General features: G+C 38.0%; 1 protein-coding gene across 1 annotated transcript in view; it reads right to left on the minus strand.

The window, feature by feature from the left end:
- Window positions 1-15,274, minus strand: part of ADCY2 (adenylate cyclase 2) — a 183,583-nt gene that overhangs the window by 5,686 nt on the left and 162,623 nt on the right. The window contains exons 19-21 of the mRNA XM_017738745.1: window positions 5,372-5,518; window positions 4,132-4,239; window positions 1,968-2,082 (exon numbers count right to left, since the gene is read on the minus strand). Coding sequence (XP_017594234.1) covers window positions 1,968-2,082; window positions 4,132-4,239; window positions 5,372-5,518 — 370 coding nt within the window. The remainder of the gene's footprint in view (window positions 1-1,967; window positions 2,083-4,131; window positions 4,240-5,371; window positions 5,519-15,274) is intronic.

Consider the following 15,274-nt stretch of genomic DNA (forward strand, 5'->3'; position numbering starts at 1 on the left):
CAGAGAATATCTCATTGTGAAGTATCCTACAGCCTGGACTCATAGCTTAGCCTCACCCAAAACCAGGATCCAAATTAAGTCACCTACAACACAGACGAATGTTCTAACTATGAAGTTATATGGGAAACAACACACCAGCTTCTCTTCTGAAAGAAAGCAATACCTGTGCAAAACCTGCTGCAAAAGCATAGCTGAGCTTGTCTCATAAATCAAGCATCTCAACTTGCAGAAGGGGAGGAATGCTTAAAATGTCATCCAGGTGCTTACTTGCCTGGCAAGGTCAGAGCAGTGTGTACCTCCTAAATCACACTAGCATTTTGGGTACTCACAGAAAATTATGAAAGCTGAGGCCTCTAATAAGTTGCAGAAATTTCAGACTTAGTTATTGGCCAAGGGAGGCTTTTGCAAAGGGCAGTTTGGGTACAAGTCCTTACAGTGGGGACTAGGTCAGAAGTAGTTGTTAAAATGTTTCTGTGGCTATAATTAGTATGGATTTCAGCTGCTTTCATCATCAGGTGGTGAGAAGTAGAGAAGAGAAGTGAAAATGAAGTGAAGATCTCAGTGGTGCCTATATTGGATAAGGTGGCACAAATACACTTTGGGGCCCGTGTTCCTTTTTAGAGTTAAAACATTTTTCATTTCATGAAGCAAAGGAGTCTGAATTCTCTGGAATCTTTAGCAAAGAACTGTAAAAATCCAGAGTGAGTGTTTTGTTTTGGTTTGGTTTTCCCCTTTGAAAATTTGCTTCATGATCCCCACTTGAGAGGACTCAATACTGCTTCAAGCAGTTTGCAGACACAGCCCCGGCACCCAGCAGCTCTCTGTCTGTATTGAAGCTGCTGATATAAATGTGTTTGCAAGTATGTGCCATGTCAGCTATGGCAAGAAGTGTCAAGTTCTGTAACACTGAGAAGGAAGCATACTTCTGATTTGCTTTGTCATTTTTAGCTCTAGCAAGGAATACAAAACATATTGGCAAAGGAGTGCCCTAACGAGCCCCTGCTTCAAGTCAGAAGACAGCAAGTTTTGCCAGTGGGTGGCACTGCGAAATAGACTTGAGAGGAGCAGCCGAATGGAAAAGCAAGCGGCACAGCAAGAAAAAGACAAGACAGGAGAATAACTGTTGGAAATCAAATACTTCTGACACGTTTACATAATTTATGGGTTTTCAATATTTGTTTACTGTTTTCATTTCACACTTTCCACGTTACATATTGCATTGTGAAACTGCTGTGTACTGCTATCAGGAAATAAACATTTTGGAACATATGGTTCTTGACCAGCTCTGAATTCATTTATTCATCATTCTTTCTATTGCTTACTGCAGCTGTCTATTTCTTTTTAAAAATACCATGATGCACAAGAAGAAGCAATTAGAAACTGAAACATAAGGGATATCTCTTCCCAAGATAAATAACTAGTCATCTTTGCTCTTATCTGAATAACAAAGAAGACAAATATTCTCCCTTGTCTAACGCTGCATTTTTGTGTGCTTGGTTGAGTTTAGTACATGTAAAATATTTCAAACTCCAGCCTCACTGGCCCCTTATAGCTCCTGTCCTCTGAAAAACCATTTATATAGTTTTGCAAAGCCCAGTCTAGAGTTTTCTTGTGTATTCTTTTGGTATTTGTAAACTTCAAAAAAATGTATGTGTCTTACAATCTCTACGATAATTTTTACAGAGTTACCATAAAACCATTCAGAGCCATGTGAACACTTTTTTTTCAACCATTCTTTACATAGGAATACTGCCCTTTTCTAAGTCTAGCCTTGCAACACTGTAGGGTTTCAGGAGCTGGGGTTGATGGCCAATACCATGTAGGCTGCTTTTAAACAGGATAAAGATGGTGCTGTTTACTATCACGGCCCTTTTGGTCAGTTCTACTACTACTTTAATCAGATGGTACTTCACACTGAATCCTCCCCCTTGTCCATAATATTCTCCTAAGAATCCTGTGATACTCACCTACTCGTAACTTGAAGTCATTGAATGAATGCTTGTTTATGACATCCAGTTTTGCCACCAAGGCAAATGCGAACTCCACCATGGTTCCTATGTGCATATACTGTCGTTCAGGTTCCTGAATTCAAAAGACAAACAAAAAGTGTAAAATCATTCTCATGAACCTTGGATGCTGTAAGAATACAACCAAAATATGTTGAACACTTGAACGCACTTAAGCCCTTAGGGATGGCCTAGTGTCAGCAGGCAGATGCAGAAAGTAATGTAGAACGTGGTACCCTGTCCAGCATCAGTAAGATCAAACAATGGCCGAGAGACAGGATGCATTTTACTTTGTACAACCAGGCAGTCTAGAGGTGATAGATCCAAACCATGCCTAATCTAACATTTTGATTGTCAAGTGATTGAATAGCTGCTATCTAATCCCACAGGCACTCAATATCTATGTGTGCCTAGAATTTGTTAATTCATTTTCTCTAAGTGTCTGCTTCTATTGTACTCCCTTTCATAATAAATAATGCTTGTGGACAGCCACACAGGGATTCCTCCCTCACTGTTGCACAGCTTAGCTCCCTTCTAAAATGTGTAAGATTCAGTGAAATTCACAATTTTAAGAGTTCTTCCACTAATCTAATCTGACAGATAAGCAAGTACCTCTGAGAACATTTAACAGACTTGAAAATGAGTAAAACACAAGAGGAAGAGGGCAACCCCACCCTGCCCCTTTATTTACTAGCTCAGAGCTTATACCACTTATAAAAGCTGTAGACTTAATCTCTCATACATAACAAAGTAACCTGATTTCTAAGTACTGTTTTGAGTCCTTTCAGGCTGAGGAGAAAATTGATTTTGGTGTCCCACAGCCCAAGGTAAGATCCTGACAAGTGAATGTTTTCATAAGACATGGACTCATTGATCTCTATGAGAAATTACTGAATCTTCCCCAATTCTTGAGATAAAGTGACAGAGGAGATGGACAGATTACAACTTCAGAGATGATTCACAGAGTGCATGCATCAGCCTAGGGTGGGACAGTAGTGGTGCTTGCTGGAGCAGCTGTTTAGATAAATGAAGCCTATTTCCTTTGGAGTTCACTCCTAGCTAAAACAGATGGTTTCCTGTTCAGTTGATATATTCAGACCCCTTCCTTAGGCACTTAGTCTTCCTTGGATGCTTGTTTTAAGCTGGGGGTGGTTCCCAGCAGTATGTCTAGCAGTCACTCACTGCCACACTAGGTACTGCAGGATCTGTGCATCTTTGGGAATCTGGAATGAAGGCTGCTGAGTTCTGGTGGATTTCCTTTGAGAATGTGAACTCAATCACCAAAGGAATGCTAAACTGTGGACCCCCTGATTGTGGAAACAACTCAAATGATACATTTCTTCCTTTGCAAATACTAATTTTAGTTGTGATTGAGAGCTCTCTATGTCTTCACATCTTCGGTCTGCAGTTCTGCATTTTTTTCATCCCTTTCACCCTCTGTATTAAATGTCAGAGCTAATTTAAAATAATTCTTTGCCCTCAGGATCCTTAGGGTCTATAGTTTATGTGGTAATTGCTTGTGTTTAGAAGGAACATGAGTTTGGCAAGAGCACATTAATCCTTGGCAGAGACTGTGTTGATTCTTAATTGCTGTCTCTCTGTCACTAACCTGTAGTACTGTAAAGATCATGGCAAAAGCAAGGTTTTTGAATAAGTTATGAATTGCTTCTCTGAACTTAATTTCCACTGACTGCAGTTCCTAATCCCACCACATTAAGTAAAGTAGAAACAAAGGAACACATTCTCAATACTGAGTCTGAGGGTTCTGTAAGTGTATAGCAAGTAAGGCAAATCATCCCTCTCAGCTTACAATGGAAAACATTAATTCTTGCAATCTTTTTTATGCTCTATAAATCCAGTACTGATGCAGCACATAGGAATAAAATGCTGTACTGTATTTAGAGTAGAAGGCCTGTTTTAGCAAATACAGAGGTGGCATTTTCAAACTGCAATGTGAAGAAAAATTCACAGAGATTACTAAAATATAAACTTGTCCAGTACAATACAATCTATGCTAATAAGAAAAAACTAGGCCACATTATTATACATAACCTGAAGCTTAATTAACAGAATTTTAGCATTCATTTGAATATGCTTTTTATCAAGCAGGAACATTTTCTTGTACCTGACACTGTTCTTGGTTGGGTGTAGCACTCAGTCCTGTTGCTGCCATGTAAGTGCTTCCAATGGTCTTTATCTTTTCAACTCCGCTGAACTTTGGCTTTGACAATAACTGTAAAACAAGGACAGTCATTCCTTAATCACATCAGCAGCTCTGTTACTCTAACACCAATCAGAGCATCAAGTCTTAGAACAGTTTCTATGTAGACCCCAAATGGCTCAGAAATATATACAGGATGAAGGACTTAAAACAATGGTTACGGAACTCCAAGGATAGGGAATTTCTGTCTTCTAAAATACCTTTTTACTATAAAGGGATGAAATTTATAGTAGTGAGAATAAATTCCATCTTATTTTATATACAGCTTTTAAAAGTCATTAGACTTTGCACTCATGTGATATTGGAACTGGATCATCATGCCAGCCAACAGTTAAGCTTGAAGCAGCTTTCTGAAAGTAAGCATCTATTCCATGCCAGTGGAATAGTCCATGCCAATGGGTATAAAATCCGAGGATTTTAGTTCATATCCCAGGTTGTTTTGAACATTGTTCAAATGGGTTTACTGCTAAAACTGCTAAAAGCACTCTCCAAATGGGTTTACTGCTAAAACACCCTCTATAGCTGCAGGTCCACAAATCCAGACTGCGCTCTCTGAGTCACGGCATGATTTTAATACCTTTTCCTGGTATCTTCATCACTAACTACTTTCTTACAGACAAATACTGTTCTCAGTGAGGCCTTTATAGGTGCCATTTCCCAATCCATCTGTAGTCATACTCTCTACTTGCTTCTAACTTCTGAGAATGGAATATTAAAACTTCTATAATCCTTTGATTTGCTTGTGTATCAAATGATCAGTGCAGATCAGGTATAACACAAAAGTTGTATCTGACTTTGGACATTCGTATTTAGAACTTGTGGTTAATACATGGCATGTGATGTGACTGCCTCATGAGCTGCAGCTAAAGGCCAAAATAAAAATTTCTGTCAGGTATACACATAGGATTCTCCTTATAGAAAATCAAAAGCAATTCAGTATGATGTCAGACCAATATCTGATTTATCCCACATAAATACCTTTTTTCTTTAATACTCCCTGTAAGTATTTTCCACGTGACCAGGCACACAAAAGTTCTTTTCTCACAGCTCTTCCACTCTCCCCTTCAAGTATGTTTTCTGACTGTTGCATATCATGAGTTAGTAAGATTGAAACCATATGTCAGTCACTGTTGTAAGTACATACATCATCAAAGTCCGCAATGATCTCATTTAGCAGCCTGAGACATTCCAACCCTTCCTTATTTACATCAGATTCTGTGTAAAATTCCTTGAAATCCGGAACGGAGGCAAACATGACACAGACGCAATCGTATGACTGGTGATACAGATCCTGTTCAAAAGAAAACAGAATAAAGAAAAAAAATCTATCATACCCAGCTGTAAATAAGTTTCCTTATTAACATACAGTGTCCAGGATGCAAAAACAGAGGTGCTGCAGTAGTTGGAATGCCTTAAGAGAGTGGTTGGATTTTTTTGCATTTAGTTGCATTTATTAATTCTAAACAATATATGAACCTGTTCATAAAAGAGACTCAACATATTCAGTTGAAAATATTATCATGATTTTTTTTTCTTCCTGAACATTAACTCTGTGAAAACAAAAAGTTCACTAATTTATTAGATAGGGCCCATCTCTGAGTCTTCTTATGAAGAGAATTTAGTCTGGCTTGCATGGCTGAAAATGTATTTTGTAAAAATATATACAATTTATTATTAGGTGTTTGTTATTGTAGTAACTAAAAAACTGAACCAAAATCACAAAGTCAATGTACTACAAATGCATAATGCAATACGACCCTGATTGATAGTTCCTGACCTAAAATGACAATATGCCTAATAGGACAAAATAATTATCGTTTCTTTTGCATAAGAAGGAGCTGAGGCAAAAAGAAAGAAGTCACCTGAACTGAAACCCATTTATGGCAGAGTCTGCACTGCCTTCTGTGACCACTGAAATGAGAGCATCTCTACTACACAGAATGATTCTGGTGCTAAAAAGGACCACCTCCCACTACCCCTTCAATTTCCTCTCCACTGCCCTTGAATGTTAGACTATCTCTTCTTTCAGTTCAAATTCACATCCCAAAAAACCAAAAGACAGAAAGAAAGAAAATTTATTAAAGTAATACTTAAAAAAGAAATAGTATCTACACACAAAGGTAGACATAGCAATAAAAGAGGCTGTTATCTACTTTGATGTAAAACTACCTTCAAGTTGTTATTTGAGTAAAAAGGGATTTCAATACTCATATGAAAATGATTTGTTCTGTGAGTTCAAGAAGCATAAGATATTATTTCCCTTTTTACTTAGCAAAGCTTGGGTTTTGCAATTAGACTGTCAGTGTGTCCTTTTGAAAGCGTGTGGTGTGCCTGTATATAGACATGCACAGACATAGTGGATCTTTACTGCTGATGTATAACTAAAAAAATAACAGAACTATGGGAAAACTGCTGACTGCCCCATGCCAGCACAGGTGTGAGGGAAGTTTCTGAGCAAACATGAAAATAATGATGGACAGGGAGGAACACGAGCAGCTGGAGGAGATAAATTATTTATTGCTAGATTTTTGTGCTCCTGTATTTTCTAAGGATTCTATAACCATAGCATCACTGGAGCTCCACCACAACTATGTGCAGTAGGGATGGAATATATTGCTGGGATTCACAGCTCAAGCTGTTATTCTGTTGTTGCACCATGATTAAATCCAGATTTCTGAGACTGTGAGAAACCCAAGGGTCAAGCCAGTAAGGAAACCTGGTCTAACTGTGAGTGTGTGGTGTGTGGTGTGTGGGGAGTCAAGCAGGGCACCTGTTGGCTCACTGGAGCTGCCCACTGTGAAGGGGATTCTGTTTCAGCTCACATGGTGCAGGTATGACTGCCAGAGTGGCTCCTGGATGGTCATATGGGAATATTTCCTTAACAAGGTACAGAGATTACATTTTGTGGTTAACTCAGCTTTAATTCTATTTCCTCAAGTCCCCTTCCCTGTAACTTCATTTCAATTTTGGTAATAGCAACCCATTCCTCCTCCTTCCCCTCTAATACTGGGGCAATATCCATCCCCACTAATGCTCAATAACATAGCACCATCATGGAAACAACAACAACGAGCGGTACTATTTATAACCAGGTGAGTAGTAATTGTGACGATCACAATAAATTTCAGAGAATTTTAAGGAGTCATCCCAGCTAGATTATTTTGATCATAATAATAAAGGATATTACAATCAAGTGCTTTAATTTTCCTGAGAGTTCTTCTCTTGAAACAGTACACTCCAAAATGTTTAGTCAGAAAATCAAATGCAATACCATTCTAGGAAGGAACAGCTTTTCTTCTTTTAACAAAAATAAAATCATCCTGTCCTTTGCATTCAATCATTTTATTTTTCCTCTTTAATAACATCTGAAATTCAAGTATGTTCCTTTTACTGTCCCCTCATCTCCAATGCCTGAAATCTTCTTGGGATAGGGAAGGCAAACCAGTCCAATTCTATCTCTTGGAAGGGTACAGTGGTCAGCTTCTCTGGGACAGAAGTTTTGCTCTAAGTAAGGTGCTAGCTCCATCCTGTAGCTAATGAAGCAGGCTTCCTCTTGCTCAGTAATGGGCTTGCCAGTAAGCTTGCAGCACAAAAGCTCCCGAGCACTTTTTACTAAAAGGGAATCTGAAGGATAACAGCATTAAGGAGAATGCTGCACAAGCCAAGTGCAGATATATTTAATCCTGGCCCTGTTTCCTGCTTTTCATTTTATATTTGATCCTGTCTTTCTCTCAATTGGAAAGTAATCTGTCTTGTATCCAGCATGCAGACTATAAGCAGAAACCCAGCTCTGGAGGTTCTGGTAAAGCAAACAAATCTTTATTACTTGCTCTGAAGGAACTTTGCTTTTTGTGTATTAGCATTAGTCAATGTATATCCTGTTATAAAAAGACCTTTGCTGGTCACCTGAAACTACAACCCCACTGCTCCCAGTTAGCATTCATTCACTCTTTCTTCTTCTGCCTGCTTTTCAGCAGCACACTTTGTTTTTCTTTTTCTCCACACGGCTGCATGCATAAAATACTAAGGGAAGTAGTATTTTGAAACAGAATATTCATCTATTATCTTAATCTTAATCTCAGAATTTGTTTTAAACAGAAAAGAACATACGTAAAACTATACTAACTTGAATGTTTGCAACTAAGGAAAATGTGGACAAATTTCAGTGTTGACTTACGTATCCACACAGAGGAAACAAAGGCCTGATCTGTCCTAACATCCTTAGCTGTATATACATGCACACATACAGAATGTTCTTTAAGGTTCAACACAACCTTGCTGACATTGAAATAAATCTGAGGACATGACAGACTGAATACTTTCAGGGATTTGAAAGGGTCTTCCTTTAAAAACTGTGTTGAAAGAAACAAAAACAAGGAACAACTTGAGGGTTCTTTTTTAATGGATGACCTTAAAATCATGTCGAATCATTCTTACTTCACCTGACACGATGAGTTGGGGAGCTCAGCACATTACAATTTCTGGTCTTCCTTAAATTAAATAAACTCATTCCAACCCAAGAATCTTGAGGAGTGACAAGACAAATCCAGTTGCCAATACAAAGGTAAGCAGATGGTATTGCTCTGCTGGGGAGCTGAGATGGAGTAGCACATAATCAAGAAAGCAATCTCCTGATGGTTTGCTGTGGTTAATGCCTTAACTGAGAACTGGAGCTGAGTCAACTTGGCTTCCAGTCAAAATCTTCACTGCATTCAAAGGAACCCCCCAGCAATTTTCATTCGATGTTAGCTACCAAATGAATATTTGCAGGGAATACTAAAGTATTGATATGACGTATCAATAGCTTAGTACCGCTTAATGCAAACCACAGTGAAAGGGAAGACATTGTCCTTTTTGACTCAGAAAATCAAAAGTTAATCCCTTAATCTGCTCCCTGCCCTCTTTTGTCAGTTTTGGAACAATTATTTGGCACGCACAAGTAATTCAAACTCTTACATTTAAGATGTCTACAGCTGTTACTCTGTCTAAATGGTTTTATTTTTTTTTTATTTTTTTTTTTTATTTTTCTTTATTATTACTATAAAGGAATATTAAGAGCAGATCTAATTTCCAGCAAAGTAAAGATGGATCTTTTGGGTGACTTTTCTGGTGCTTCGATTAGGTTTGTAAGCAGTGAGTAAACAGGTAATTCAGTGCTCAGAACATCTTTCCAGAATTAACATAACCACTGTTTCAGGGAAAAGGTAAATTTTCGCTCTAATGAACAAGCTCTCCAGTCAACAGAAGAAAATTCAGAACCTAGTTGCAGCTCCACTCTGATCATGGAGGAAAAAGTATCTGAATGCATATGGTTTAAAATTAAACCCATGTTGATTCAACCATGCCATTATTCCTCTTCTTCACCTATTTTTACCGTCCTTCAGTAGGCAAAGTGCATTGCCACTTAGGAAAATTTCAAGGTACTACGGTGCATTCAGTGCTGTAAAGCAAACCTTACAGGAAGGAAAGCGGGAATGAAAGTGACTGTAAATCTATATTTTCACTGTAAGGACCTACTGTTCAAAATAGCATTAAGTGGTATTTCCAGGATACACTGCTTTCTTACAGAGCAGAGGATATACAGAGACAGCTGACCTCATTCTTCAGGTTTCTTGCCAAGAAGTGTTCAGCTACGTGGGCTGGAAGCACATTCTCCAGAAGGACCCGATTTAGGTTCTCCATGGTTTCAATCTCCTCCCGCTCTTTTTTGAACTTGTTCTTCCACAGGAAGTCTAACCTACAGTAATATTCATTCTGTTACAAGAGGACACAGAAGTAAAGAAACAATAGGCATCTTGTCCTGCTGGAGTACAGGTTTAAGAGACAAAATAAGCACAGTATACAACCCCTACAATGCTATTAGTTGGCTACTCAAATACAGTTCCAGATCCCACAGAAGTCAAACCCCAAGCATATACTTTGTGACATATATTTTACCAAATCCAACAAAAAGAACCAAGAAAAAATAAGAAAAGTCACAAGGTGCCTTAAACAATGGAAGATTTATTTATCTGCTCGCAGACCTTAGTAGAAATTCATTCCAGAAATTAAATTCTGTAATGGGAACAATTTATTGTTTTGCAACTTAGTATTATTTTGTAAGTGCAGAATTTCTCTTAAAATAATGGGCATTTCGGGAAGACCCTAACTTTTACTAACTCTAATTTATGCCATGCAACCAACCTGGCAAAAAGAAAACAGCCTAATGATACAATATACATTCAGTTTATCAAATCAGGATCAGACTATCAAAAATGGCCCAGTCAGTTGGGCCAACCCGGTTGAGCTTTCGTTTTGTAACTTGCTTTTTTTTGGTTGGTTGGTTGCTTTTACACTCCTTTCTGTAATACTTTATCCTGATTTTCTTTTTGTCCCACAGTTTTCATAATAGCTTTCTGGTAACCACAACAATACCTGGAACTATATGAAAATACGTAACATCCTTGCAGTATTGGTATATTTTGAGATCCAATTTCATCAAAAGTGAAAATTTAAAATTCTTGTTTAAAATTAAAAGTGGTGAAAAATTAATAAAACTGAATTTTTGTGGAGCTCTCTCCACTTTCTTTCAAGATTGTCAATGTTTTGTCATAAATTCTATGGCATTATTTCTACAGTAAAGCCTCCTCTGGCCTATCTCATTTGAGCTGATAAAAATCGAGAGCTATTTCAATGTAGTCTAATGGTGTAACACTACCAGGCAATCTCAATGAAGACTATGCTATTAACCAGGATAATATGGTTATGATGGCAATCTTATTATAGAAAAACTTAAAAATGCTAGCTAGTGTTATTAGCAGTCAGTAAGCATTCACACAAAAAATGAGAGCAAGTCCTTCTGACTGGACAGTGGCTGTCACAGCTCAAAATGATTCATACATATTGTATTGAGATCACAGCCAAAGATAAGAGTAGAAAGTTGAAATTAGATGGTATTAAAATGATTTGGCAAGCTTTTAAAAGGCAATGAAAGAAAAAACTGGTGAAGCAAAAAATGCATCTGCCAAATACTTGCAGGATGAAAAAACAGTAAGAGGGAAATGATTCCTCCACTTAAATGCATAGAGAGAAATACAATCAGGTTTCCTTTGAATTGGTTGATAAGCGCCAGGTACTATTTAGATATTTAAATACAAAACTGAAAGAGAACATCCATAACATGAAATCATTGTTAACACACTCTCTTTGTGCTGATACCTATACTACTAAGGACAGAATGCAGATCTCAAATGCACTGCCAAAGAAATATTCTGGCTATTCTGACTGAAGGTGACATTCTTCTGAAAATAAAAGGGGTCCTGACATCTTAGAATGTATCACACTGCATCCCAGAAATCTGGACTTTGAACGTCAAATAAACAAACAAGCTGGATATTTTAAATAATTATATGTTACTAAAGGATATTTGCAAATTCTAAGCAAATGAAGAGTGGGCAGAGACTTAAATACTTGTACAGACAATCATAAAGGTACAGAGAACCTGAGAACAGATTTCTGCAGCAACTCAGAAATAGGATCTGATTGTTGCCCTGTCATTGTGCCTGTATTAAATGGCAATTATCACTCCTATAAAGCTTGAGGTCATGAACAGGGTTTTTTTCAGAGCAGTTCACATTATGCAAAATACATGCAGTCACTTTTTTAGAATGTCTTTATATATATATATATGTGTTAGATATCTATACATCCAAGAACTTAGATGTATAAATACACATAGATGGTAAATTCAAATGCCACCAACTGTATTCATGCAGAAAAAAATCCAATAAAACACAGGGATGTCAAAATTATCAGCATAAATTGACAAAAGTAAAGTGGATGCCTGATGAAATTAGATATCCATACATTTTACCAACTTTGTATTGAAAAGGTGGTAGCTAAGTGAAGTTTCAAAAAGATGTTTCTTCTTTAAAAGCTAATATCAAACAGATAATTTATTTATTACTTTACTATTTACTGAATTAAATTTAGGCTGCTACAAAAACACCCAAAGAGAACTCAGAAATCAGAAAAAAAAATAAGAATGTATTCTACAATTTGCTTTGAAATTAGAAAAGTCAGCATATCATATTTCAAAAACAAAAAAAGCACTAGCTTATTAACTTACTTTGAATTGTGGTGGTTTTTTGTTTATTTTTTTTGTTTGCATGATATGAAACTTGTGATGGGTATCCTGATCATTCAAAACAGACAGAGAGTTAGAGAGCTGACAAATGGTACGGATATAACGCAAGTCTTTGGAAAAGAAGCAGGAACAATAGAGCAAGGTACTTCGGAAAAAAACACTGAGTGCTAAGGAAAAGAGCTATTTAGACATATTGGCTATAGCTGATACAATTGGAAGAGTTGACATACTTTCTGTAAACATGCCTCCATCTACTACAAAGAAGTAAATGGTCATGTGACTAGCAGTGAAATTTGAAATAAGTTTTCATTGAATTCTTTCAGAAGAGGCTCTTGAAGAGGCTACATTGTTCAAGAAGAGAAGAATCCCCTCCCCAGAATAATAGCTCACTAAAAAACAGAACAGAAACAACAAAGCAACAGTTTTTACAGCTGAGGGAAGCTGCCGTAAGCACCTCAGCAGTAGAACTACCAATGAAATTCATTGTGGATAACTACAATATAACCAATCATGGAAAAAATAAATAGCCAGCCTACAGAGTAACGGGATACATATTATTTTAGGTATTGTTGAGAAAGGAATTCACAGACTATGTCAATACTGGATTCAAAGCAGATCAGAAGAGAGATGTAGTGCTCAACAGTGTTTAAAGTCACAGTCAAGCCCACACCAGTCTGGATTCTCCAGGGAAGGGTGCAAGAGTTGCCATTCTCAGCACACTGTCTGCCTGTCACCAGCCTATTACCAAGTAACTCTCTGGATCTGTATGCAGGGTGTAATGAGTCACTTTGCTCAGTGTCAGGAAATGGTTGTCGCCTATGCTGGCAGGGGCATCAAAAAAAAGCAGCTTTGCTTTCTCCACCTCACTTTTGTCTGTTCACTCCCATTCCTCTGGCACAAGCATTGCTGTGGCCATGCCATAAATCTTGAAAATAGACCTGGCTCAAAGCCAATCATTTCTGCAGGGTTAATTTTTAAGCCTGACCATTTCCGTATTTTGATCCACTATACATCTTCACAGCGAGCTGTGCCAGTACAAATGAGGAGACACAAGGATAAGAATGAGCAGCTGAGGGAAGGTCTGCTTCTTCCAGCAGTGATGCTGGCTGTGCAGCTAAAAGAATTAAGTAGGCTCATAAACCATGAAATATTATACTAACTCTCCCTCTCTTCATCCCCACTGAACCAGAGGCACATATTCCCTGCCTCTGCTTTTGCATCAGGACGGGCATCTCTATGATCAATAGTGAGCAGGTTCACAGAGCTAGGCTTGCAGGAAAGCATCCACTTTTTGTTTGGATAAACTTTTTGTTTACTCATCCTGGGGACAGAGGGGCACCAATGGCAGCTGAAGGGAAGTGGAAAGGCCGCCCTTTTCATCAGTGGCTATTATCTGTAGCATTTTAAAAATAATCAGATATCAAAAGAAGAAAAAGTATGTATTATCTGCAAAAAATGCAATAACTAACAGAGAAATTACTTGTATATTACCCTCTGTGGAAGAAGGGTAAGGAAGATTTTGACTTTGTTGGCACTGCCAAGATGGCTCAACAGCATCCTGCACCACTTAATGAAAGTAGAAAACAGGAAGTTTAAAAACAGAAAGACAGACACTGTCACATGACTTTTTATCAAACTGTGAAATTCATTATCAATGTTGGGAACACCAGGAAGATAAAATGGGTTAAAAAGGGATCAGACAGTGAAACTGAAAGCAGAAGAGCCAATAGCTATTAAACATGGCCACAGAAATACCAACTGGCAGAAAGTGGGAGGTATATGTCCCTGGAAAGGTCACTCTATGCAGGTTGATTTCCTCCCCTATCTTTTTCCAAGGATTTGCTACCAATCAATATCACCAACAGTAACTAAAAATGGCAAGTCTTAGGCCAGTTATGTATTAAAATTAGTTCATAACATTTTCCAGTAATATTCAGACTTTGCTTGAGAGGGTTTGAAAATGTAGGTTTTTTCTCCTTCTTCTTTAAGGGAGAATAAGTTAGCAGAAAAATCAAAGGCAAGATTGAAGAGTTATAAATAAGTGGTATCATGACAAGGATCCTGGACCTACAGCTCTGAAAATGAAGACTTTTTCTATTACAGCATCATTTCTTAGTTGGTGTGACAGAACACCCGTAGTTGTTTGCAAAAAAAACTGTCTTGGTGATGTGACTGAACCCACAAAGAAATCTTTCCTTTCCCAGTGAAGATGATATTCCTTCTCTCCTTTATTCTTGGTATTGCAGCCTCTGCCTCCATCTGACACTTTGGTTGACAGGGACTAAAGGTGATGTGATGAAGAACTTATCCCTGTTTCTGAGGGGAAGTAGCTGTGCTCTACACCCACTCTGTTACTGTCATCAAATGAACAAACTCTAATGTGCTGCTGGCAGCAAGGCAGATGAAGAATGTTATTTCTAAATCAAGAAGGATGTTCCCCACTAAAATACATACTGCAGAAACTGCCAGATAAGAATTTTTTGGGTAGTAACCCACAGGGCCTGCATGGCAATTTAAATGACAGTGATTACCTTTTGAGGAATTGCAATGTAAATGAATGATTTAAGGACAGTCTGGCATAAAATCCTTTCCAAGGCTGCAGTCTGTGAAGGCACAGGCTGTTCATGAGATCTCACATGGATTGCCTCTTCCATTTCAGAAGTGCACTGCATTGTTCTGGCACAAGGGGCTGGAATTGCAGCTTTTAGCCATGAACCCTGTACAGGCCTGAGGACTTAGAGACTGCCCTTGCATATTCCCTCAGCTTAGTACAGGGTAAGACTGTTGACATCACATTTGTTCTGAAAAAGCACAACTGGGTAATAAAAAGAGTAGTTTCCTGTTGGGTCACAGTTTTAGTGCAACTGTGGCCTCAGCATGTGGTACACTTCCGTGTGTGCATGCTATATTGTTTCTGTGTCT

The sequence above is a fragment of the Corvus brachyrhynchos genome, unplaced genomic scaffold (assembly GCF_000691975.1).
Source record: "Corvus brachyrhynchos isolate BGI_N302 unplaced genomic scaffold, ASM69197v1 scaffold23, whole genome shotgun sequence".
In the NCBI taxonomy this organism is placed as follows: Eukaryota; Metazoa; Chordata; class Aves; order Passeriformes; family Corvidae; genus Corvus; species Corvus brachyrhynchos.